This window comes from Pan paniscus, chromosome 3, assembly GCF_029289425.2.
Source record: "Pan paniscus chromosome 3, NHGRI_mPanPan1-v2.0_pri, whole genome shotgun sequence".
Classification (NCBI taxonomy): Eukaryota; Metazoa; Chordata; class Mammalia; order Primates; family Hominidae; genus Pan; species Pan paniscus.
The window spans coordinates 47147760-47174720 of NC_073252.2; the positions used below are offsets into that span (position 1 = coordinate 47147760).

At 37.4% G+C, this 26961-nt stretch overlaps 1 protein-coding gene and 1 long non-coding RNA gene across 4 annotated transcripts; one reads left to right on the forward strand and one right to left on the reverse strand.

Moving 5' to 3' along the window:
• Positions 1-3191: 3191 nt before the first annotated feature.
• THAP9 (THAP domain containing 9) lies at positions 3192-22807 on the reverse strand. 3 transcript variants are annotated; one of them, XM_055111358.3, is made up of 6 exons: positions 22579-22712; positions 20085-20203; positions 18537-18732; positions 16834-17137; positions 15533-15683; positions 3192-6531 (listed from the first exon to the last, which is right to left on the reverse strand). In XM_055111358.3, the coding sequence occupies exons 2-6, from the start codon at positions 20201-20203 to the stop codon at positions 4551-4553; spliced, it is 2751 nt and encodes a 916-aa protein (XP_054967333.1). In that variant the 5' UTR covers positions 22579-22712; the 3' UTR covers positions 3192-4550. The 3 variants fall into 3 exon arrangements, with proteins under 3 accessions (XP_054967333.1, XP_003832303.1, XP_063459843.1); XM_003832255.7 differs by lacking the exon at positions 20085-20203 and having other exon boundaries at positions 22579-22807; XM_063603773.1 differs by lacking the exon at positions 22579-22712 and having other exon boundaries at positions 19876-20200.
• A 5-nt stretch (positions 22808-22812) lies between these two features.
• On the forward strand, positions 22813-25475 carry LOC130541432 (uncharacterized). Its single transcript, XR_008955488.2, has 4 exons — positions 22813-23127; positions 23238-23384; positions 23724-23748; positions 25401-25475. It is a non-coding gene; the product is annotated as an uncharacterized LOC130541432 (long non-coding RNA).
• The last annotated feature ends 1486 nt before the right edge of the window (positions 25476-26961 follow it).

Sequence of the window (26961 nt, forward strand, 5' to 3'; positions counted from 1 at the left end):
TCTAACAAAGATATGTAAGATCTGTGCTGAAAAGTAAAAAACTGATAAAAAAAAATCAAAGAACCTAAAAAAAAAGAAGATAGCCCATGTTTCATGGATTAGAAGATTCTATATTATTAAGATGTCAATTGTCTCCACATTGATCTATAGATTCAACACAACTTCAGTCAAAATCCCAGCAGGAATTTTTATAGAAATCAACAAGCTGATGATAAAACTTATATGGAAAGGGGCAACCAGAACAGCCAAAACATTTTTGAAAAAAGAACGAAGTTGGAGAACTCCCACCTAATTTCAAGACAGATAAAACTAGAGTAATTAAGACTGGTAGTGGATAGATCCTATTTATCAGTGGAAGACAATAGAGACCCCATATATATAGTTGGTTTTTTATCATTGTATGAAAGTAGTTCAATGGGGATAGTTTTTTAAACAAATGGGGCTGGCATATCCATATGTAAAAATATGAACTTCATGGCTGGGTGTGGTGGCTCATTCCTGTAATCCCAGCACTTTGGAAGGCTGAGGCGGGTGGATCACTTAAGGTCAGGAGTTCAGACCATCCTGGCCAACAAGGCAAAACCCCAACTCTACTAAAAACACAAAAATTAGTCGTGCGTGGTAGCACACACTTGTAGTCAGCTACTCAGGAGGCAAAAGAATCACTGGAACCCGGGAGGTGGAGTTGCAGTGAGCCAAGATTGTGTCACTGCACTCTCCAGCCTGGGCAAAAGAGCAAGACTCAGTCTCAAAAAAAAAAAAGGACCTCAACTCATATACCAAAGTTAACTGAGAATGAATCACAGCTTACATCCCAGAAAGAAAAAAATAGAAAAACTGGACTTATCAAAATTAATTAACATCTGCTTTTCAAAAGACACTGTTAATAAAAAAAAGCCACAGACTGAGAAAAAAATAATTGCAAAACACATCTGATAATGCACTTATATCCAGAATATGTAACTAATGCTCAGTAAGAAAAGAGCCAATCTTCCAAAATATGAACAAAAGACTTGAACAGACATTTCACCTAAGAAGATACACGATGGCAAATAAGCATATGAAAAGGTGCCCCACATCATTGGTTATTAGGAAAATGCAAGTGTAAACTACAATGAAATAGCACTAGACACCCATTAGAATGGCTACTTGAAAAAAGACCAAACTCCTGACAATACCAAGTGCTAAGAAAGAAGTACAGCAACGGGAACATTGATATATTGCTGGCCAGAATGCAAAACAATAGTCACTTTGGAAGTTTTGGCAGTTTGTTATAAGGTTAAACATACCCATCTTGTGGTTATAGCACATTTTTTTGTTTTCATTAATCAGTCAATGGACATTTAGGCTTTTTCTCCACTTTTTGGCTATTATCAATGAAGTTCATGTACACATTTTTGTGTGGACATTTTCATTTCTCTTGGGTATATGCCTAGGAGTACAATTTGCTAGGTCATAGGTAACTCTAAGCTTTTGAGGAACTGCCAGGCTATTTTCCAAAGCTGCTGCACTAGCTGGACTATTTTACATTCTCACCAACAAAAGTGTATGAGGGTTCTAATTTCTCCACATTCTTGCCAATACTATGTGTTTCCTTTTTTTTCTTTCAGAGATGGGGGGGTCTCACTGTTTATTATCCAGGCTCGTTTTGAACTCCTGGGTTCAAGCAATCCTCCTGCCTCGGCTTCCCAAAATGCTGGGAGTTGAGGCATGAACTACTGTGCCTGGCCATGTCTTATTTTTTTTTTTTTTGAGACGGAATTTTGCTCCTGTTGCCCAGGCTGGAATGCAGTGGCAAGATCTCAGCTCACTGCAACCTCCGCCTCCCGGGTTCAAGCGATTTTCCTGCCTCAGCCTCCTGAGTAGCTGGATTACAGGCATGTGCAACCACACCCAGCTAATTTTTTGTATTTTTAGTAGAGACGGGGTTTCCTCATGTTGCCAGGCTGATCTCAAACTCCTGACCTCAGGTGATCCACCCGCCTCGGCCTCGCAAAGTGCAGGGATTACAGGCATGAGCCACCGCGCCCGGCCTCCATGTCTTCTTTATAATAGCTGTCCTAACAGGTGTGATGTGATGTTTCATTGTCATTGATTGGCATTTTCTGGAGAGCTGACGTGAACATATATTTATGTATTTTATGGCCTTCTGTATAACTCATTTGGAGAAAAGTCTATTCATATTCTTTACCCATTTAAAAATTTTGGTTATTTGTCATTTTATTATTGAGTTATAGGAATTCTTTGTAGATTCTACATATAATAACTTAATTAGATAAATGATTTGCAAACATTTTTTTCCATTCAATGGGTTGTCTTTCACTTTCTTGATGGTATCCCTTCAAAGCACAAGTTAATTTTGATGAAGTCCAATTATTTTCCTTTGCTGTGCTTTAAGTGTCTTAAGAAACCACCACCTGGCCAGGCACAGTGGCTCACACCTGTAATCCCAGCACTTTGGAGGCCGAGGCGGGTGCATCATGAGGTCAGGAGTTCGAGACTGGCCTGGCCAACACAGTGAAATCCTGTGTCTACTAAAAATACAAAAATTAGCCAGGCATGGTGGTGCGTGCCTGTAGTCCCAGCTACTCGAGAGGCTGAGGCAGGAGAATCGCTTGAACCCAGGAGGTGCAGGTTGTGGTGACCCAAGATCACACCACTGCACTCTAGCCTGGGCAACAGAGCGAGACTCTGTCTCAAAAAAAAAAAAGAAAAAAAAAACCACCACCTAATCCAAACCTCAAAGATTAACTCTATATTTTCTAAAAGTTATATAGCCTTACCTCTTCTATTTAGGTGTTTGCTTCATTTTGAGTGAATTTTTTTGCATGTGGATATCCATCTCTCCTAGCACTAGTTGTTGGAAAGCAGGATAAATTTTTAAAGGGAATGCTTTTCTCTGAAGAAAAAAATGGCCAAGATGCAAAGTAAAAATTATAACCAAACTGCCCTAAATCAAATATGAATGAATAATTTATTTCACTGTAAAGTGTATTGTATCTGGTATAAGACTCCAAGCCCTTTCACAAGTGCAGGAGCAATTAACTGGGCTAAATGTAGTGATGAGACTATTCTTATCTTCTTATCTAAGAGAAATCTGTGACCTTCCAATTTTTGAATATTCACTGTCTCAATCGACCATCTCTTTCCAATTTACCTAGCACTTGAAAGAATAATGCACAACACTAAAATACAGACATTTGTATTTTAGTCAAATGTAACACCAAAGGGCATTAGATACTACACATATGAATCTTGCTTTACATAAAGATCAGGTACAGAGCTTGGATTTATATAAGCAATAAGTTAAAGTTGGTGATTTACAAACAGGCTTCCTTTAAATAAGATTTATCCTGGTGTATTTAAATTCAATTCTATTTACAAACAACAAAAAGCACAATATTCAGACTTCTCAGCAATAAGTTTTGTATAAAATGAAGTATAAACTGGTTACACTTCAAAACTTAAGCCTCTGTTTGAGGTAGAATAAACAAACATATCAAAATATACTTTGTAAGGGGAATTTTAATCAATATACTTTTACGTTATCATTAATCTTTTACAATTCTAAGTTTTCATATTAGGATTAACTACTTTGGGAACACTTATTCAGTGACAAAAAAGAGTAGATGTTTTACAACACAGGTGAATAATGTGCTTGTTTCTTCTATCTGTTAAACTATCCTCATTTGTGAAAGTAGAGTTACCTATGTTTTTCTGTTCCTCTTTTCAAATGTGGATGTGAGTGGAGAAAATTGTCCTTAGTATGCTTCCATCTTCAGATTAGGTTTCTCCCTGTTTTCTGATGAGCACTGAGCTCTTTCAAGTCAAACTAAGTGTCCAGCCTATTATTCAAAAGTAATATTTCAAAGTTCAGAGATAATGGATGGTGAAAAACACATTAGGTATGTTCTTTCCAGATTGCACTCCCCAGCGTGGCTGCAGCACAAGGAAGAATCTCATGGCTCATGTACTTTACCTTCTGCCTGACAAAGTTTAAGCACTTCTATTTTAGGGTATCCTGGGACAAGGGGATTTTTGCAGTATTTGATATTTGCTTGAGCCTAATTTTCAAACTATAATTTTCATATTTAAGTAAAAGTTATCTTCAAAGTTTTATAGGTATTGTCAATATTCTTAAGAATCGTAAACCAAAGATCTTTCAGAAATGTAGTCTAGTCATAAATGGAGTCAGTATTTTGATAACTCATAGTTGTTGTTTTTCTTGTTTTTGAAGCAGATTGAACAAGTTAAAACTGTGTCCAGTAACACTGCTTAGTCTTACAGTAGTAAATTCAAAGACAGTACCTGTTGGCTAGTTTGCTCCTACTGACCTACTGCTTTCTATATTTTGGAAAACTCATAAATGCTGCAAGCCATACCAAAAGTATAAGGAGATTTTGTGATATGCAGAATTTGAAATTTTAATAAGTCAGAATTGCAAACTTGTCCACTGTGCAGAATGCGCAATTTATAAAATATGGTAAATTGAACTTCAAAAAATGTTGATCAAGTATTCTTAATTAAAATGTTAATATATTTTAGGTCTCTCATTTGAATGGATATCCATCGTTACTTAGCAAATGCCTGAATTTACTACTGGTATTAGCAAAACTTGAACATTTATAATCCTGTACAGATGACCAGTGTTTCCTTGATAAAGTTTTCGTATCAGTTCTCTCTGAATGATGTTTTAAAGGATTCTGTGCAACATTTTTAGCTCTGATATTTAAGAAACAGATTATTATATCCTTTAGCAACTTGACAAAGTGATTGATGGCACACACTTCTCCATCAAAGAGATGCTTATTCACATCTACAAAAAGATCAATATGCCCAGAAAGCTCAGACAATATTTTCTGTTGAAGATACAATTCCCTTTGTTTAGAAACTAGTTCAAAAATTGCCATTCTTGAATGGGTTCTTACAACTCGCTCACAAATATTTATGACCCGACACAGACTTTCTGAAGGAAAATGCAAACCATTCTTCTTTTTAACAAATAATAGTGACCCAATTTTAGAGGCTTTGAGATCCGATGCATACAGTGCAGTGATGCAGTCCTCACAAGTTAAAAGAGCTGATAACTTGTTTGCAACATAACCAGCATAACAGATGAGATTTCGCCTATGATCTGACAGGTCTAGTAATGCCTCACTTAGTGAACAATGAGACCAGTCTTGACAAATACCCTCTTCGTGAAAGACAGTCTTTGTAACGCTGACACCATACTGACGTTGAACTGTCCAAAGCGCCAAGTCTTTCCTTCGAGCAATTGAAATGTCAAAGATGCTTACTTTGCTTAGAAAAACTTCATCTTGAAATTTGTATCTGGTCTCCAAATTATAGTAAGCTTTCTGGAATGCCATGCAGGTAGGGCTAGAACTTGTTACTAATACCTGCCTAAGCATCTTTAGAAATAATTCCAGATGATCATGACTGAATTTGTAAGTCAGAAGATAAGGAAAAGGCATGACCTTTGGGAAAACATAATTTTGGTAGAGCCATTTTAAGCTCTCAGCATTGAGCAAAAATCCCAGGAATCCTAGTTTTTGCTTACCTTTAATTATTTGATTATTGCTAGTGTCAGATAATGTAACAAAAATAGTCTTGGCTTCAATTAACACGTGGTTTATTTTACTGTAAGTTTCAGGCAACAGAGGCCCTTTAAGTCCCTTTCCATAACAGTTCCTACTATTAAAGATGTCAAACAGATTGTTAATTAAACGTAAAAAATGGATGGTACCAATACAGTTTTGAAAAGGTGGCAGGTCTAAGGATAACAAATATTCTAATGCACTGGCTACACTCTCACTAAAGAGTTGGGTGGCACTATTCACTTTCAGTACATGATTTTTCAAATTTGCAAGTGTACTTGGTATTCTTTCCATATTTGATAATTCCTGTTCCTCCAGTGCTACTAACTCCACGAGGTGCTGCCAATGTGCTATACCATTAATAAACTGAATGCTTTGAAAATTCTGAAATGCATTTCTTATTAATCTTAGCAAGTGGCAAGAGTCAAAGAAGTACGCAATCTGTTGACTAGAAGATGAAGGATGCTGAAATGTACATTTCATGTCGTCTCCATCAATATGTATCCCCAATGCTTTTGCCATCTGAACACTATGTGCTGTGGCATCAGATGTAACAGCCAGAACTGTGATTCCTATGTCACTCAGTTTACCAATAGTCAGACGAAGCAGCTGAGCCTGCAAATATCCAGATGCTCTGTTTACAAAAAAATAACCAAGAGGTGTTCTCCAATGGCCAAAAATACCCACTGCCATTAACAAAACAGTTTCTGAAGCAAGTGGCGTTTCATCAGCATCAAGTTTTCCAAGACCAAAGTCCATAAACCCCTGCAAACTGTGACTGCTAGGATCCCACTGAAGCTGTTGCTTGAGAGGTATACTTTTTATTAACAATGAACAGTATTGATAGAGCTGATCTCCATTCTCTACTCTTCGTTGAAGAAAAGAAAAAATGTTGCTGTTGAAACCTGGACTGGGTTGGCATTTGGATAACCACCTAGAATACATAAAAAGTGAAAGAACACTCAAAGAGAAATAAAAAGACAAATGGGAAAATGCCTTAAGCACTATTAAAGTAGTCTCCCATCCCTGTAGAAATAAAGCCAAGTATATAAGCAGCCAAATTCTATAGATATTTTCAATGGTAAATTCATCGTTACAATAAAATAGTAAGATAAACTTAGAAACACAAAGTAGTATTTTAAGATGCAAACATCCAACATATTTTTAATTTCTCATTTATTCTTTAAAAAGTAAGCCAACTAACCAGTTTGTTCTAACTGATCTTTTTATATTGTAAATCATAAACAAGTCTTACCTGTAAATTCACTGAAATGAGAAAACTGCTGAATGTGAAGGAATCTTTGAGAACATCTAGTACATCTACCTCATTTTACAGATTAGGAAACTGGGACAGAGGGAGAGGTTAAGCGACTTGGCCCATAATGTACTGTTAGTTATGAACGAATGTGAAACCTGGCTTTCCTGATGCCCAGGGGTTTAGTGCATTTCTCACTCTTTACAGCCTCAAAATTACGCCCTTAAAGGCATATAACAAGTGTGCATCTGCACCCCTATACAACCTACCTGTGCTACTATCTTAGGAGTTCTTTCACAGTATCCCTGCTCTTCTCAGACTGCTAATTATTTTCTTCCTATAATGGTGTCTATCTTTGGAATTCTTCTTCCTTCTAGTTAACTCTTTCTAACTTGTTATAGATCAGGAAAGAAAACAGCCACATTTAATAATTGTCTAAAACTAAAGGGATTCTGAGGGAGAGACTAGGATGTTCACCTGTAACATATACTTTTGTAACTCAAATGTCTGTTAAGTTAAATTTCTGATTTTTTGGCTATATTCTAAGGCAACCAAGGCTTCTTCCTGGACAGCTGACCTCTACTTAATTGAGAGTTTAATGTTCTTCCCTAAGTATTTTGGGATAGGGCTTTCCAAATATTTTAGGTGCTACCTAGAAGTTTCATAAACAAAATTCACCCTTAGTACATACTACGAACTTACACATATATGACACACACACACAGAGTTGACTTCTGAACTAAATGGCATGGGTACACTTATACATGACTTTTTTTTCAACCAAATGCATGGAGAGAAAATACAGTATTTATAGGATGCAAAACTTGCATATACAGACAGCCAACTTTTCATACATACAGGTTCTGCAGGACTGTCTACAGGACTTGTATATACATGGATTTTGGTATACTGGCACAAGTTGGGGGAGTCCTAGAACCAATCCCCCACATATACCAAGGGATGACTGTAATAGTTTAAATAAATATAAATATATTTATATATACTTAAATGGCAATTATGACCCACTAATTTCATGATGCATTAATAGGTTTAAAAAACACACTTATGGGCCAGGCATGGTGGCTCATGCCTATAATCCCAGCACTTTGGGAGGCTGAGGTGGGCAAATCACCTGAGGTCAGGAGTTTGAGACCAGCCTGGCCAACATGGTGAAACCTCATCTCTACTAAAAATACAAAAATTAGCTGGGCATGGTGGCACGCACCTGTAATCCCAGCCACTCAGGAGGCTGAGGCAGGAGAAGTGCTTGAATGTGGGAGGCAGAGGTTGCAGTGAGCCGAGATTGTGCCACTGCACTCCAGCCTGGGCGACGAGGCAAAACTGTCTCAAAACAAAACAAAACAAAACAAAACAATAACATACTTACAGGATGGCAAAAGACATACCTTGACTATAAGTAGGTTATAATCTATTTAGAAGACAAAAGTATCTGTTGTTTGTATATTAAAATAGGGCAAACTGGAAATAAGGCCACACACCTATGACAATCTGATCTTCAACAAAGCTGACAAAACCAAGCAAAAAGGAAGACTCCCTATTCAATAAGTGGTGCTGGGGTAACTGGCTAGCCATATGCAGAAGACTGAAGCTGGACCCTTACACCACATACAAAAATTAACTCATGATGGATTAAAGACTTACATGTAAAACTCAAAACTATAAAAACCCTGGAAGGCAACCGAAGCAATACCATCCCGGACATAGGAACGGTAAAAGATTTCATGACAAAGACACCAAAGCAATCATAACAGAAGCAAAAATTGACAGGTGGGATCTAATTAAGCTAAAGAGCTTCTGCACAGCAAAAGAAAATGTCAACAGTAAACAGACATCCTACAGAATGGGAGAAAATATTTGCAAACTGTGCATCTGACAAAAGCCTAATATCCAGCATCTGTAAGGAACTTAAACAAATTTACAAGAGAAAATTGTTAAAAAGTGGGCAAAGGACATGAACAGACACTTTACAAAAGACATACATGCCACCAACAAGCATATGAAAAAAAGCTCAACATCACCAATCGTTAAGAGAAATGCAAATCAAAACCGCAATGAGATACTATCCCACACCAGTCAGAATGACTATTATTAAAAAGTCAACAAATAATAGATGCTGGCAAAATTGCGGAGAAATGGGAAAACTTACTTATACCCTGTTGGTGGGAGTGTAAATTAATTCAATTGTTGTGGAAAGTGATTCCTCAAAGGGCTAAAAGCGAACTATGATTTTATCCAGCAATCCCATTACTGGTTATATACCCAGAGGAATATAAATTATTCTACCATAAAGACACATGCATGCAAATTTTAACTGCAGCACTATTCACAATAGTAAAGACATGGAACACCCTAAATCTCCATCAATGACACACTGAATAAAGAAAATGTAGTACATACACACCATGGAATACTATGTAGCCATAAAAAAGAATGAGATCATGTCTTTTGCAGCAACATGGATAGAGCTGAAGGCTATTATCCTCAGCAAACTAACAGGAACAGAAAACCAAATACTGCATGTTCTCAATTATAAGTGGGAGCTAAATGATGAAAACCTGGCTGGGCACGGTGGCTGACGCCTGTAATCCCAGCACTTTGGGAGGCCGAGGGAGGCAGATGACCTGAGGTCAGGAGTTTGAGGCCAGCCTGGCCAATACGGTGAAACCCCATCTCTACTAAAAATACACAAATTAGCCAGGCTCGGTGGTGTGTGCCTATAATCCCAGCTACTCAGGAGGCTGAGGCAGGAGAATCACTTGAACCTGGGAGGTGAAGGTTGCAGTGAGCCAAGATTACACCACTACATTCTACACTCCAGTATGGGCAACAGAGCGAAACTCTGTCTCAAAAAAAAAAAAAAAAAGATGAGAACTTATACACAAGGAAGAAAACAACAGACACTGGGGTCTACTCGAGGGTGGAGGTTGGGATGAAATAATCTGTACAACAAACCCCCATGACAGGAGTTTACCTATGTAACAAACCTTCACATGTACCCCTGAACCTAAAATTAAAAGATTTTTAAAAAAAGGAAAAAATAGTAAGACAATGACTCAACAGTATAGCAGTGCTACAGCACACTAGAATGTTGAAAGCTCTTTCCAAGTGTGTCATCCAATTTTAATTGTTTAAAAAATTTTTTTTTACATTAGGATTCTCAAATGAGCACCAACGATGCTAACTGTGTTGCATATGTGGTACATATATAACAAAGCACTTAATGTCCCTATGTAATTTTATTTTAAATGAGGTTAAAAAAACAACCAACTTATGTTCTGCTGAGTTTGATTTTTAAATGGAAATCTCAATGGTATCTGAATATCTACAGCTACTAGAACAATGTCATGAACATGAAGCAGAATGGTATGTGGATTTGTTGATTTATTTTTTAAAGTTTTTATAAGAAAGAGTAGGCATATCCAAACCAAGTTCATGAGTTAGAACGGTAAGGAAGGAGACAATTTCTCCTTTAAATCTCTTTTTGTCTCTGAAAATAAAAAAATTTTCTTATGATCATAAAAAGACACATTCTTTTTAAAAAAACAATACAAAAAGTATAAAGAAGTAAAAGTTACTGTTAATGTCTTTATGTATACATACCTAGACATAATTTTCAAAATTGTATACTGAATCTATTTTTCACTTAATGGTGATTAATGTTTCACATATTTTTACACGCCCTTAAGTATCAACCTACAGCAACATTTTAAATGTGTACACAGTATATATCACAGTATAGTTAAATGAAAACCAACTCAAATCGAAGGACATCTTGATAATTTCAAATTTTTAGATAACAGTACCACAATGTGTATATGCATGCATGTGCACCCATACACATATACATATTTATGTCATTTTGTAATTCCTAGGAATAACATGCCAAGCTAAACTTACTTATATTTTATAAGAAATTAAAGACAAATTTAGGATTTCAGCTGCACATAATTGTGCAATTCATATTTACACAATTTACAATTCATATTCCCAAATTGTCCTTGCGAAAGTTCAAAGCAATTTTCATTTATACTCTCATCAACATGATATTTTAAATTAACAAACCAATATATAATAACTTAGTTATGGAATGATTATAGGGAGTCACTTGGGTGGCCTAAAATTCTGCCTGGGAAAAATATAGTCCTAGAGATCTACAGTGCTAAATGTTTTTCTGTTAAGACTTTTAGCTACTCCCACTGTTGTTACTTTTGATTCTCTCACAGCAGGTAACCTATAGAGGGAGTTGGTTTACTAAACTGCAGTGAATATAAACCAAAAATTAGAAACAGAGGAAATATAAATAAAGAGCAACTGTGCCAGCATTTTCTATGACCAAGATCACAGTAAATATATCACTATTATAACATGGAAAGTTAAGGATATTAAGACTTAATTTCAAAGGATTTGTGAAAATAAATTACCTTAAAGACCCCAAACACTGAAAATTGTAAAAAACACAGCTTTGGGAAAGTTTTGGACATAAAGAATCCAGGGAGAACTGAAAAAGGATCCAACATCAGTAAAGAGAAAATTAGAGAAATATCTGATGCAGCTAAGACTAGAGAAAGATATAGACAATTAGAAATTCATGAGGCACCCTATCTAACCAAATCAAGGGTTTAAAAAAAATTTAAGTCTAGTTTGGTCTGTCATCGTCTAATTGTTAACCATCTAATTGTTTCTCCATCATTATGGAGGGAAAGACAACAGTTTTGACCACAAATCTGGTACTGCATTTTTCTAGTTACTTACTTTTCCTGGTAGGTGACTGGTCACATTTTCTCCTTTCTTCCCAAATCTAATGCCTTCCTCCTCAACTCTCAGTTAATAACTTTGAGAAAACAGAAGCAATGCAATAAAAACTCATTTTCCTGCTGAGTGTGGTGGTGCATGTCTGTAGTTCTAGCTATTCAGGGAGGCTGACTGGATGACTGCTTGAGCCCAGAAGTTCAAGGCCAATCTGGGCAACACAGTGAGACCCGATCTTTTTTTCTGAGACGGAATCTTGCTCTGTCACCCAGGCTGGAGTGCAGTGGTGCAATCTCAGCTCACTGCAAGCTCCGCCTCCTGGGTTCACACCATTCTCCTGCCTCAGCCTCCCGAGTAGCTGGGACTACAGGTGCCTGCCACCATGCCCGGCTAATTTTTTTTTATTTTTTTTAGTAGAGATGGGGTTTCACCGTGTTAGCCAGGGTGGTCTCAATCTCCTGACCTCATGGTCCGTCCTCCTCAGCCTCCCAAAGTGCTGGGATTACAGGCATGAGTCACCGTGCCCAGCCGAGACCCCATCTTTTTAAAAGACAAAACTCATTTTCCTACTACCAAATCTGTTAACCTATTTTATCTGTACTTCTGCCTTTCTTCCTGTTTCAATGGATGAACTGTCCCAATACCTTAAGGTCATACTTCCTTCCACAGTGGTGTTGGATGTCATCCTCCTGCAATGATCATTTCTCTTATACATCGCCAATTTTCTTTTCTCTCTTGGATCACTGCCATAAACATGCGAACACGCTGGGACATCTGCCATCTCAACAAACACCCTCCCCTCAATGCATGTTCCTTTCTACCTACAGACCCATCTCTGCTCTACTTCATAGCAAAACTCCATGGAAGAGCCCACAATCATTTTCTCTGCTTCTTCACCTTTAGTCTCTCTTAATCCCACTCCAGCCAGGTTTACCTCTCCACCACTCTACTATAACTGCTTTTGTCATGGTCATCAATGACCTTCATCTTGCAAAATCCAATGGTCAATTCTCTGTCCTCATCTTACCTGATCTCCCAGCAGCATTTGACATAGTGGACTACTCCCTCCTTGAAATACTTTCTACACTTGGCTTCCAGGCCATCACAATCTCCTGGTTTTCCTCCTGCCTCACTGGCCGCTCCTGATCAATAAATATTTATTGAATAAATATTAAATATAATGATTATAAAGATCTAATACTTAAGATAACTGTGTTAAAAACATCACTTTTTATATGGGAAAATAAATGGAAACGTATATACCATTAATATAAGAATCTTATATTAATATAATATAATCTTACATTAATATAAGAAAATAAACGGAAGCTCTATATACCATTAATAGAACACTAAAACAAAATTTTATTGGTAGGTAAATAGGTTTTTTTTTTTATTTAACTTGGAGGATATACACAAAACTGCTAATTGTAGTTATTTTGTGGGATTAGGGGAAGCGAAGTACTGTGTTTTTCACTTTCTGGTATTTATGTACTTATATACTGTTTGAATGTTTTATAACAAACATATATTACTATCATACTAAACAATATACCTTACTTATAGGCAAAGTACCTAAAGAAATGAGCAACTGTTTGAGTACTGGAATTATAAATCTAAATATATAATGTTACAGCAAAGGTCACAAAATGCAAAATGACATGAAGAGAGAAAAGATAAATGTGCGTTGGAATTACCAGGAAGATTTAATCTAGGAGTTGACGCAGAACTATGGGAAATGAAGAAAACCATGAAAAAGAAAAGATAAGAAGTTACGTGAAATCTCTTATATAAACCATGGTGAAATACCATTAAGTAACGCTTTAAAACCAGTGAAGAGATTAAAAAGGTATATGCTTCTCAACACAAAGAAAAGATAAATGTTTGGATTTATAAATGATGGATATTTTAATTACCCTGATTTGATCATTAAAAATTATATATATGCATCAAAATATCACATGTACCCCCAGAATATGTACAACCATCAGAAAACAAAAAACCAAAAAGGTATAGGAGGGGAAATTATCAACACAGTACCTATAAAATTCTCTTGCTTAGCAAAAAGTGAATATAAATAAGTATAATATCTAGCTTGAATGGTAAAATCACATTATGAAAGAGTAAGCCTTATATACAAATGTTCATCAAAATATATGAAAAAACAATTATAACCCCAAAATGTAAACAATAGAAATGTCCAATAGCTGGAGAATGTCAGAGTTAAGTAGGGTAGGACTACCTGATATCATGCAGCTATTAAAACTTGTCTATAAAGAGTTCAAAATAACGTTACAGATAAAAGGCATACATAATAAAGTAATAAAAGGCTGGTTGGAAATTTATTTACAAAAGATCATAACTATGTAAACACTAATAAATCTAAGTGCACACACACACACACACACACACACACACAGAGGAAGGAAATACTCTAAATGTTAACAGTAATTATTTATATATATATAATGTATGGGAATAATAAATTTTTCCTCTTTAAATTTTTTTAGAAGAGCAGCCCTCTGAAGGTCAATTAGAAGAGCAGCCCACTCTGAAGGTCAATTATTTTTAAATCTTTTATTGGTAGTATTATTGTAATAGTGTGTATAGAGGAAAATCTACAATTTTTTATAAAGGAATCTGGGCTGGGCACAGTGGCTCATGTCTGTAATCCCAGCACTTTGGGAGGCCGAGGTGGGTGGATCACGAGATCAGGAGTTTGAGATTAGCCTGGCCAACATGGTGAAATCCCACCTCTACTAAAAATATAAAAATTAGCTGGGTGTGGTGGTGGACACCTGTAATCCCAGCTACTTGGGGGGCTGAGGCAGGAGAATGGGTCGAACCTGGGAGGCGGAGGTTGCAGTGAGCCAAGATCTCGCACCACTGCACTCTAGCCTGAGCGACAGAGCAAGACCCCATCTCAAAAAAAAAAGGAATCTGTAAAACCAGGCTGGGCATGGTGGCTCATGCCTGTAATCCCAGCACTTTGGGAGGCCAAGGCGGGTAGATCACTTGAGGCCAGGGGTTCGAGATCAGCCTGGCCAACAAAGCAAAATCCCGTCTCTACTAAAAATACAAAATAGTAGCTGGGTGTGGTAGCACATGCCTGTAATCCCAGCTACTCAGTAGGAGGCTGAGGCATGAGAATTGCTTGAACCTGGAAGGCAAGGTTGCAGTGAGCCGAGATTGTGCCACTGTGCTGCATGCAGCCTGGGTGACAAAGCAAGACTCAGTCTCCAAAACAAAAAAAGGAATCTGTAAAACTAGTGGTAAAAACAGTAAAAATTAAGAATTCAGTATTAAATTTATAAGACATTACTAGAAAATCATTGTTATTTGCTCCACACTAAGAGAATTATATCTATCCATTTTAATCACAAATCCTAAAAAATTATTTATCAAAATCTGTTTCCTGGACAACCTAATTAGCATCAACTGCTGTGCTTATGAAAAACGCAGATTTTTTTGTGCTTTGCCTAAGACCAATGGCGATCAATCCAGAACTGTTCTAGATTTTCCAGGATCGTCAGATATTAAACTACTGAAGTATACTAGAAATTCCAATATTTCAGGATTCAAATTTTATCCACCCAGAGTGTCTGGGAGATGCAAAAAACTTGTCATACTATGTGTCTTCATTTTGTTGGTGAAAATATTGCTGTTGTGATAATTGGCAAATACTACCTAGAAGTTTTTGAAGAACAAAAATGGGCTAATAATGGGAGTCCGTTTTTTCATTAGTCCATTTTTTCTTTTTTTAAATGGGAGTATGAGTACTAATAGCCTTAATAAGTAAAATGCAACAAAAGAATAATATGGTTTAACATCTAAAGAGTAATTAACATGCAATCAACAAGATGTCCTGACAAGAAAGTCACTTTTAAAAAATAAAAAAAAATTCACTTACGTTCTGAGGATGGAAGAATGAGGCAGCTTAAGAATCTTTCTTACATAATCATAGACTTTGCTACTGCACAAGTAGAGTGTACATGCAAATTGTTTCATTTCTGTGGAGTACTCATCTGTTTCTCTCCAATTATACAACTCCCACTTAAAATCTGTTAAAATAAATTTTTTTATTCTTTGTGATGAATAGTAAAATTTTCAGGTACAGATTATAGCATTTGGATATAAAATGCACTGGGCATCAGAATTCAAATACAAATATAGTTGCATTTTAATTAAGTCTATTCAGAGGTTAATATCCACTTAGGGCCCCTTGACCAATTTATTCGGTTCATCTGGAATCATTTCACTAGAGGGAAGAAAAAATTTTCAACTTGAATTATGTTTTACTGTTCAGTGGCAGCCTGAGAGGAGAGATTTTTAGAGGAACTGAAAAGAAAATAAAATGAGGACATTTATTTTATTTTGTTCCCTGCTTACTATTTATCTGAGGGTGAAAATTAGATATGCAAAACATTTCTGGGGATAGGGTACTATTCAGACTGAACAGACCATCTTGCCTAATATCGAGAGAAAAAAAAAAAATTCTGTTCCTGGTGGGGATTCCTATTTATGACCTCTAGTCCCCTCTTGGAAAAACAAAATATTCATCTCCTTTGGAGATAGCTACTCTTTTCTAAAAAGAGGACACATTTCTCTTTTCCTAGAATGTAAATCCAAATCTCTGCTGCTTTCATCAAAGAACAAGTTGGCAATTTTTATTTTGCCCTTCTTCAAAGATCTTAGTTCACAAAGAGGACTAGGTAGCCTTTCCATGGGTTTATAGTCTACTCTATAGAATATTTTAGAAAAAAATGTGGAGATACACAATTTCCAAGCTCAAAGAAATTTTGCAAACTAGTACAACTCTACTGCAAAAAGACTTTGGTAAAATTATGTAGCAGTTAAAACTGTTTATAATGAATTTGCAGTAGCAAATGGGTAAGCTACTACAAAAAGTGATAAGTGCAGAACAGAAAATGGTATAAACCATATGGTTTCATCTCTGGGTAGTGGGATTAACATTATTTTAATTACTTAAATATTTCTTTGCTTTTCCTATAATAAATGTTACTTTTATAACTGGAAAACCATAAGATATAAAAGAATTTTGGTGATTAATTTTCATTCTTCTTAAGCTACTGAGACTTTCACTTCCCAACTGAAAGCATGTTTTCATAGGCAAGAACAAAATAAATACTTAATGGTACCTCAGAAAAATAGCTATTTTTGTAAATACTACAGGTTACTAGGGGGAAGTACCTGAAAATTGAGCTCGTAGCAGACACTCTGTTTCTTCAGAAAGTAGTTTCTCTTCTACAAGTGCATCAATTAATCGTAAACCCTTTCTCTTCTTGATCATCCTGTAGTTCTTTACGGAGATAAGTCTTTTTTTGGACACTTGTAACATTTGTTGCACCTCAGCCAGTTTCTCTGCACCTATCGTCAAAGGTGTCTTTAAACTATAGTTATGGTCCTCAGTAGCAACTTCTTGAGAATTGTCTGGAAGAGGCTGTTTTAGGATTTTTTGTCTTGCTTTACCTTTAAGATGTACACCTTGAGGAATCTATGACAGATATATAAAATTAAAGTTATTTTAGAAATAATCACATAGAAGAGCATCTGTAAAAATATCCTAAATACAAAGCACTAATCTGGTTGCTGTGGAGAGTTAGTTAGGAAAGAAAAGGTCATAATCTCTGAATGTTTTAATGTATAGCTTATAGGGTAATATAAACAGGCTTTTTTTTTTTTTTGCACTACACAGAAATATTAATATGATGTTGAAAGTTTCTGAAATAAAGTAACTAGAGAAAGGTGGTAGTAAACTGGGATGGCTTCATGGAAGTGAGTTTTAAGCAGTTTTTAGAAGGTACAATAACATGGTTAATGAAGGTGACAGAGAAGTTATTTGTGCAAAAAAGAAGGCATAGTGGACAGTGCATGGCTTTGGAATTAAGACTGACCTGGGTTTGAATCTTAGCTCCCTCAATTAGCTGTCACATAAGCTCTACAATCCCTTGTGTCCTCATCTGTAAAATGTGGATAATAATACAGGATTCTTTTGAAGATACAATATAAGAATTTATGTAAATCTCCTAGTACAATGCCTGGACCATTGTAGGTCTCAACACATGGCAGCCATTATTGATTTTACACAAAAGTATGAAAGCAAGCAAATTTATCACATATATAGTAAGTATATATGGTTTGAAAAGATAATTCAGGGCAGTTAAAAATGTACAAATCAGTTAATAGGAAGCTCTTGGGACTTGGTGAGTTTGAATTTGACACCAACTAAATACTTCCGAATAGGGGAATGAGATAAACCAATACTGGAAGAAGGAGACTCTGACGATTAAGAGGAAAGTAAGGCTAGTGTCAGAATAGAACAGTTTGGTGACTATCACAGACTGTGCAGAAAGTGAAAGCCCATGTGTCAGAGTTGTGGTTAAGGGGTAAAAGGATAAAATAAAAACAGTCATAGGAAACAGAAGAATATCATACCAATACTGGTGACTCACTCATAGAAAGTTTCATTATTTCCCACATACTTCCTGTATCAATGTTAATAATTAGGTATATTTTTGATCAAGATAAATAACATTATTAGGAGGAACCAAAAAACATAGATAATTTCAAAGTACTATGAAAGCTGTCTCATACTTAACAAAAGCCTGTATTCTAAGGCTATTTATATCTACCAGTTGATTTTTGCAATTGGTTAGTAACCTTTATGTATATCTAGACAAATGATTTGCATTTATATAGTTTTTTAAAAGCTCCAGAACAAATGCTAATATATATAATTTTTTTTTTTTAATTTTCAAAGCATTTAAAATCTATTACTGGATTTAAGACTTGGGTTTTTTTTGTCTGCAAATTCTAGCTATAATGGGGGCTATCTTGATTTTTAAAGGCTCTGTAAATTTTCATTTTGTTGACTTACACCTACATTTAAATACCTTGTATAGAGAAACAGAAGGCACAGCTCCTTTTTTCAGCTTTCTTCTTATGCCATATGACTCAAAGTCACTTTCTTGAAAATGTTTGGAACACAGTATAGCACCTGGTCCTGGAATCCAAATCTTTTTGCTTCTGGGGTCCACACGATTAACAGCCCTGATCCATTTTGAGCGCTGTATGGTATCAGTTGGAAATCTATGGCAACCACATTAAAGTTCCATTAACATGAAAACATTATAGTACTATTACAGTAGTATTTATTATATAAACCCATCTATTATTTTACTGCTTTATAGAAACATAAAGCCAAGTGAATTAAAAGTTTAATTTACTTAGTTCATTTTTCAAAGTTCTTTGATTTTTTTTAATCCAAAGGTTCAATATCTGATTTTTCTTTGTCAATCATAGAGGGGCAATTCTCATATTAAAAATCCTACTATATTTTGTCTTCACTTCCTACACTTAACAGAATTTGCTCAAATTTAAATGGTTGAAGAATATATGCATCTTTTCCTTTCCTGTAGTGATTTTAAACTATTTGGTACTCTTCCTTTTAAGAAGTGAAGCCTGGCTGGGTGCAGTGGCTCATGCCTGTAATCCCAGCACTTTGGGAGGCTGAGGCAGGAGGATCAGCAGTCAGGAGTTCAAGACCAGCCTGGACAACATGGTGAAACCCTGTCTCTACTAAATATATAAAAAATTAGCCGGGCGTGGTGGCGGGTGTCTGTAATCCCAGCTACTGGGGAGGCTGAGGCAGGAGAATCTCTTGAATCCGGAGGTGGAGGCTGCAGTGAGCCGAGATCGCACCATTACACTCCAGCCTGGGCAACAAGAGTGAAACTCCGTAACAAAAAAAAAGTGGAGCCTAATTCCCCTCCCCTTGAGTATGGGCTAGAGTTAGTGATTTGCTAAGGAATGGAAAAAGAACATGTGACAGTAAGTGACCACAGACTACGTCATAAAGGAACAAGCTTTCCTCCTTGCTCTCTGTAGAGAATGGTTTGCTCTGGGGTAAGGTATCTGGCATGTTATAAAGCAGTCCTGTGGAGAAAACTAGTTGGTGAGGAACTGAGGCCTCCAGTCAAAGGCCATGTTGAGTTAGTCTTTTTGAAAGCAGGTGACTTCAGCCTTCAGATGACTGCAATCTTATGAGATACTGTAACATCCAGCTACACTCCTGAATTCCTGACCCTCAGAAATGTGTGAGATAAAAATGTTTATACTGAATTTTGAGGTAACTTGTTATGCAGCAGTAGAAAACAAGACAAGTATATTTACTATATTGTTTTTTCATGTTTAAAGGCACTACTTTTTCCTAGCCTTGATTATAAAAATTACCTTGCATTTATTTATTTTTCAATCCAAGCCAAATTATGTTTAGAAACTTGTCGGCCAGGCGTGGTGGCTCACGCCTGTAATCCCAACACTTTGGGAGGCCGAGGCGGGCGGATCACTTGAGGTCAGGAGTTCAAGACCAGCCTGGACACCATGGTGAAACCCTGTCTCTAATAAAAACACAAAAATTAGCCGGGCATGGTGGCTCCCACCTGTAATCCCAGCTACTAGGGAGGCTGAGGCAGGAGAATCGCTTGAACCTGGGAGGCAAAGTTGCAGTGAGCCAAGATAGTGCCACTGCCCTCCAGCCTGGGCGACAGCAAGATTCCATCTCAAAAAAAAAAAAAAAAAAAAGAAAAGAAAAAGAAACTTGTGAAATTAACACAATAAAAAGCACAAAACTACTCTTTCTGCCCCTTCTTCTTTGACGTTATCTTAGAGACAGACTTATAGGTAACTATGCTTTTTGTGTATTTTAATTTAGACTTTAAAACACATAGTTACTAGAACTGAGATTGGTATAAATTTTATTTCTCAGCTAAATGCTACAAAAATATAGCAGCATGGTAAAACATAGTTCTGATATGCTCTCTAAATCACCTTGAGAAAGAACTCTGAATTGGAAAACCTGTATTTAAGCTTCAGTGACCTTCTACCAGCTATATGGTATTAGACACATCTCTCAATCTTAGAACTTCCTCACAGGGCTGTAGTAAGAGTGTATGAGGCTACAAATGTATTCAAAATCACTTTGTAAACTGTAAAGTACTATCCAAAGTTTGATCTTTCCTAAGAACAACTAATTCCATTTCTGGGATTATAATTTTACTGTTCTAAGAAGATGATGATACTTGATCAAGGGCAAATGAACAGGGAATTCTTTTTCCAATAAAGTTGGGGCAAATCTATCTTTTTTCACTGAGTTCTTTTCTAACTCATGGAACATATTTTGCAAGGGATCTTTTCCACAGATTGGGTATAGTCTCTAAACGTGCAAGGAACCCTCAAAAGTTGCCTGGTCCAACAACTTCTATTACTAGCGTGGTCCTCTGATGCAAAGCTTCCCAACAGGTATGCCTAGTGAGTACAGCTGTTGATATTCTTAGCCCATGGGGTGGGCTGGGACACCTGAGTAGTTACTTGAAGGCAGCCCCAAACAGTGCTGTAGGTTTGCCCCAAAGTATTGAACAATTATTTCCTATGCGTAAAATGCTATGAAAAAGGCTGGGGCCGGGCAGGGTGGCTCATGCCTGTAATCCCAGCCAAGAAGTTGGAGACCAACCTGGGCAACACACTGAGACCTCATCTCTACCAAAAAAAAAAAAAAAGCCTGGGTGGTGGTCTGTGCCTGTAGTCTCATGAGGCTGAGGTGGGAGGATCACTTGAGCCTGGGAGATAGAGGCTGCGCTGTGCTGTGATAGTGCCACTGCTCTCCAGCCTGGGCGACAAAGTGAGACCCCGTCTCCAAAAAAAAAAAAAAAAAAAGAAGGAAAATGTTGGGAAATATTGTAATCTAACTAGCATAACTAGTTTTGAGTTCTGGAAAAAATTAATTTGGTAATAATACCATTTTTAAAGCATTTACCTTGTGTGCTACATATGCTATAAAGTCTTACGTTTTAGTTTTACAAAATTCTACAAGGCAGGTTTTTATTCCTCTTACAGAAGAAGAAACCAAGACCCAGAGCCAAGTACAGACATCAGTAAATACTCAATTAAAATTGGAATTCATGTCTCCCTAGTTTAAAACTACCTCTATCACAAGAAAAATCCCAAATCAATTATGGTCTCACATACACAATGAGTTGGTTCACACTGCTAACAATTTAGGTGGAGGAATCAGCCCTATTTAAAAAATAGAAAACAAAAAAAAAAATCAATGAATTTTATACATAGCCTACCATACATACTCCAAACTCCTTAACCTGGCATTTAAATTTTTAAAATGGTTTCTCAGGTACTTTTCCACTCTATATTTGCACTTTCTATCCTTTACATTTTCCCATGCCATTCCTAACTACCCTCTTCCTACCCCCCCTTTCCAACCATAAAGTTCTTTTTGATCTTTCCATAAATCTGCTCCTTTTGTCTGTGAGGATCTATTTTACCCACTTTTCAACTTGCTAGTGTACCCTGAATACTGATTTGAATGACCTATACCAGTCTGAACCATGGATATGAGTTCAGATAAGACTGATCTGAAATTCTTCCCCACTGTCGAGCCAAATGAAACTTCCCTGCCATGATCAAATCCAGCCAGAATCGGACCGGCCTTGCAGAGCTCGGCTAACAGCACTTAAGAACTTGCAATGTCAGGCAGTACAGGAGAAAACTGATCTGTACTCGTGCTCAGGAAGACGCCACACACACACTTCAACCGTTGTCCTAAACTGCCTTCCCTTTCGGCCTCCTCACTTCAAATAATAAGACCATCCAATTAATGGAGGACTCCTTTCGCGTAACTCTCCCTAAAGCGGTAGGCGGTGCGAGAACCGGCTACTCAGAGGTAAACACTGGGCGGGAAGAGAGAGAATCTCAATTCTCACAGTGCCCCAATTCCGCTCCCACGCCCCGACGCTGCGCACGTCACGTCGCGTCACACACGCGGCGCGACCCACAGTGCGGCCCGGCCCCGCCCCACGCCGCGCAACGGCCCGCCGGGCCCCGCAGGGAGTTCGAAGGCTTCGAGGCTGCTCCCATACGCACTGGTGGAAGGAGAGGCCGCGCTCCCGGCTGAGCACGGTGTCACGGGTGCTGCAGCCCACTGCGGAGCAACTTCGGGTCATCTTCTTGTTACGTGAGGCCCCACCTTCGGGGTTCCCGCGACAGCATGAATCACGACCACTTTAGCTCCGCCCGTTGACTCTGCGGCTACGACCTTTATTTGTCACGAAAGGCGGGCTTTAGAGGCGCGGGACTTCCACACTTCCTCTCCGAAGGCCCTGCGCCGGTGCCGTAGCCAATGACAGGCCACGTTGTGTCCCAGCAGCCAATCGGAAGGGCCTGAGCCTGAAGACGTGCATTTGACCGCTCCTCCCTCCGCGTTGGAGGCGGAATAGTGGGTTTTGCTGCAACCGGTTTATTTTCCTTCTGTTTTCACCCATTCGGGCACAATCTGGCGCCATCGTCCTTCTTGTGAGGCCAAGCCTGAAAATGCGAAGCAGAGAGGCAGGACCAAAATTGAGGCGAATCCGGGAACCTGCCAATGGGTCTCCGGGTGCGGTCTCTGAAACTGGAGGATATCGGGAGGAAAGGGTATGGAAGAGGGATAAAACACGGTGCCCTAGGTGTGTAGAAGACAGAGTCGGGCCAAAAATATATGATTTACTGAGATGCGTGTCGTGTTCTTGCGCTTTATCTTGTAGCTCTCCGATGCGGAGATAATGGGGAAGCTCTTGGCATGGTTGGCTGTAGGTATGTGATACCGGAGGAGCAGGAGTCAAATAGGATACGCCGACTTTTAATTCAAGGAACCCTTTTCTGAAACACTTTGCCACAATGAAGGAAATAAGGTAAGGTTCTTGGGGCTCCTCAGTAGTAATAGGGGCAGGGGACAAGGGGCAATTAAGTGGTTTTGGTTGGGAATGAGGCATTATGAATAGCTTTCAGGAGATAGAGCTTAGAACAATGTCTTAGTTATAAGTTCTTATGTTTGAGGAAGAGATTTCAATTTGCTTAAAGAAGGAAACGGGCCAGTGGGTTTTTGTCTCTGAGAAGGAGATCCTTAACATACAGAAAACAGAGAAGGGTTTGCAACTTTTCCGTTTCTTTGTATAGCACACAAAAATAATTCCAAATATCCAGGCCTAACCAGATTGCTTCTTTTTCCCCTTTGTGTTTACTTTGTCCAGATTACAGCCGAAGATACATATTAAGGTATTACTTATTCACACCAGTTTTCCATTATAATATGGTTTTATCTTCTCTGAATGGAATTAATAGCTTTTGGTTATGGTTCCTTAAAAGTCACATGGCCTAAGGATAGATGGTCAAGGAACTTTGGAAAAATTGGTCCCTGGGGGATGTGCAGGGCAAATACTTTTTGGCTGTAAGGTGTGTGCAGAGAGTAAGAACTGGATTTAAATACTGTAAGTTGGTTGGGCTGTTAGAGCCTTTTCCTGCTCAACCAATTAAGACCCGAGTGAGGCTGAATAAAAATAACATTGTTTTTAGCTATCTTTAAGGAAAAAATTAGTTGCCTTATATTTTTGTAACAGTTTTACTCAGATATAATTCTCATACCACACAACTAATTGGTTTAAAGTGTACAATTCAGTGGGTTTTAGTATATGCACAGAATTGTGGAACAGTCACAATCAATATTAGAACATTTTCATCACTCCAAAAAGAAACCTCATTCTTATTAGCAGCACCTCCAAATATTCCCCCACCCCGCTTCAGCAAACACTAATTTAGTTTCCGTGTGCCTCTGCCTGCTCTGTACACTTCATGTAAGTGGAATTATGAACTAATATATGGTCTTTGTGACTGGCTTCTTTCACTTGGAATGTTTTCAGAGTTCATCCATCTTATAGCACGTATCAGTACTTTATTTTTTATTGCTGAATCGTATTCCATTTTATGGATGTAGCAGATTTTGTTTATCCGTTCAACAGTTGGTGGACATTTGGGTTGTTTCCAATTTTTTTTTTACTATTATGAACATTTGTGTACAAGTTTTTGTGTGGACAAATGTTTTCATTTTCCTGATTACACACCTAAGAGTGGAATTGGTGAGTCATAAGATAACTGTGTTTAACTTCTTGAGGAAGTGCCAGATTATTTTCCCTAGTGGCTGCACCATTTTACATTCCCACCAGCAGTGGATGAGGCTGCCAGTTTCTCCACATTTTTGTGCATGTGAAGTGGCTGTCTCATCGTAGTGTTTGCCTTTTCTTAAGGACTCAAAAGTTTGCAGATACAGGCATTCACTTGCCATTTTCTTAAGGTAGAGTTGAAAGTACTGCTGCCAGTTCATCATCTGAAATGAGGGCTGTTTTCTTTCCTGTTTAATTGGATTGCAACTATTTGCCTTTCCTAAAGATGAAATAGTGTGCTTCCCACATTATTCTGACAACATTCCTTTAATTGTTAATTTCAGATGAATTTCTGAAAACTGCTTTTATCAGAACAGATTTACTTAAATGAAGGCAATAGCCGCAAGGGGTCACTGCTCTAGATATTTACTTCTGCATAGGAAATAAGTAATCCTTTATAGATGGAATTTTTTTTTCTTAGTTGTATTTTTGTATCTTTACATTTGTTTATAACTTATCTATGCTTTTTTTGTTGTTGTGATTATTTTACTGTTGACATGGAAGTTCTCAATTTGATCATTTGGTTATATCATTGCTTCTTCTAGTAACTTCATATCCAGTGATTAAACCTTTTCACTGCTGTTCACATAATGAACCGTTGTGATTATTGAATACTTAAATGAGGATATGTAAGCTGTATTAAAGATAGTGTTATTTGCAAAGGCATTGACTATTGCACAAAAAATTTTAAAAGAAAATATCTCTTTTCAGGAATTGTACTCTCAGAGATGTTGAGAAAAGATACATGGGTCTTGGAAGATAATTACTCAAAATATGCAGGGAAGGTAGTATATCTTTCTATTTTAAATGTATTAAGTATTCCTGGAACTATAGCAGTGAGTTGGAAATGGAGGATTGTCCAAGTAAAAAACATTTTTTAAGGCTTTAATGAAATCTACCTATTTTATGGTATAGAATCTCATTAATTGTCCACTTGGAAAGAATAATAACAGATATTTATTTATTGGCCAGTTACTATGGGCCACAAATTATGCTGAGCTTTTTAAAATTTAATTTAATTTTATTTTATTTTTTGAGATGGGGTCTCACTCTGTCACCCAGGCTGGAGTGCAGTGGCGCAATCTCAGCTTATTGCAACCTCTGTCTTCCAGGCCCAAGCAATCTTCCCACCTCAGCTTCCTAAGTAGCTGGGACCACATGCATGTACCACTACACCTGGCTAATTTTTTTTTGTATTTTTGGTAGAGACAGGGTTTTACCATGTTGCCCAGGCTGCTAAGCTTTTTATATACAGTATATAGAAAGAGTTGGTTTTCTTAAACAATATTTATTTCTCATAATAACTCTATGAAAGCAGGTATAGACTTCTTGCTTTCTAGGGTTGGTATCTTGCTTGTTGAGCACCTACCCTTTTGTGTTGCCGAATTTTTCATTGTTTGAGTTCTGTCTTTTGTTTCAGAAAGCCATGGAGTTTTGAAATTATTGTTATATCATTATTTGTTACATAATTATTTCTACTTCTAGAATCTCATGCTAACTTGGAAGTGTCTTCTCAGCATCAAGCCTGATATGGAGGGGCAGCTACACCCTAATACACTCCAAAACTAGTTATGCTTTGTTTTATACGTAATGCTTCTGTTATTAGACAAGTGGTTTCCAACTATCAGAAGCAGTGCTAGGACTTAAAGGAAAAGGGGGAGTGTTTTTTCTTCTAATAGAACTTTTGAGCAGTGATGAAAGGAAAAGAAGAAGACTCAAAAGATTATAAATCTCAGGCACGAATTAGTGTTCTGCCAATTAGGAACATTCTGATTGCTTGACAAGGTCTATATTTTGCTGATGAGGAGTAGAAGCCTGTGGGAGGTGGGGGTGGAAGCAGCAGAAGGAAAAGAGTAGCAAGTATTTAGTAAAATGTATTCATCATAGTGGATAAAAATCAAGCTTTGGGGAAAAAGGTCAAACTCCTTCAATGATGCTGTACATCTATACCTTTACTCCATCCTATGGCAAATATTTGTATAACTGCACAGAAGAAATTGGACAATATTCCTTGAAAAATTCTTAGAAAGTTCAACTTTCCAAGTTAGTATCACCCCAAGGAAAATTATATGAGTAGGAATACCTAATTTCTAGCCATACTCTAGTTCCAATTAGCTTCTCTAAGTAGCTGGAACTGCAGGCGTGTGCCACCACACCTGGCTAATTTTTTGTATTTTTGGTAGAGAAGGGGTTTTGCCGTGTTGCCCAGGCTGCTAAGATTTTTATATATAGTATATAGAAAGAGTTGGTTTTCTTGGCCAGGCATGGTGGC

Coding starts and splice junctions, on each gene's coding strand:
- THAP9 (XM_055111358.3), bottom strand. CDS start 20,203: ATGGAATCTTGCTGTCGCCCAGGCTGGAGGGCAGTGGCACTATCTTGG. Junction 17,138..18,536: donor CTTCTGTTTCTCTATACAAG/GTATTTAAATGT, acceptor TATCTGTCATAG/ATTCCTCAAGGTGTACATCT. Junction 15,684..16,833: donor GCTACGAGCTCAATTTTCAG/GTACTTCCCCCT, acceptor TTATTTTAACAG/ATTTTAAGTGGGAGTTGTAT.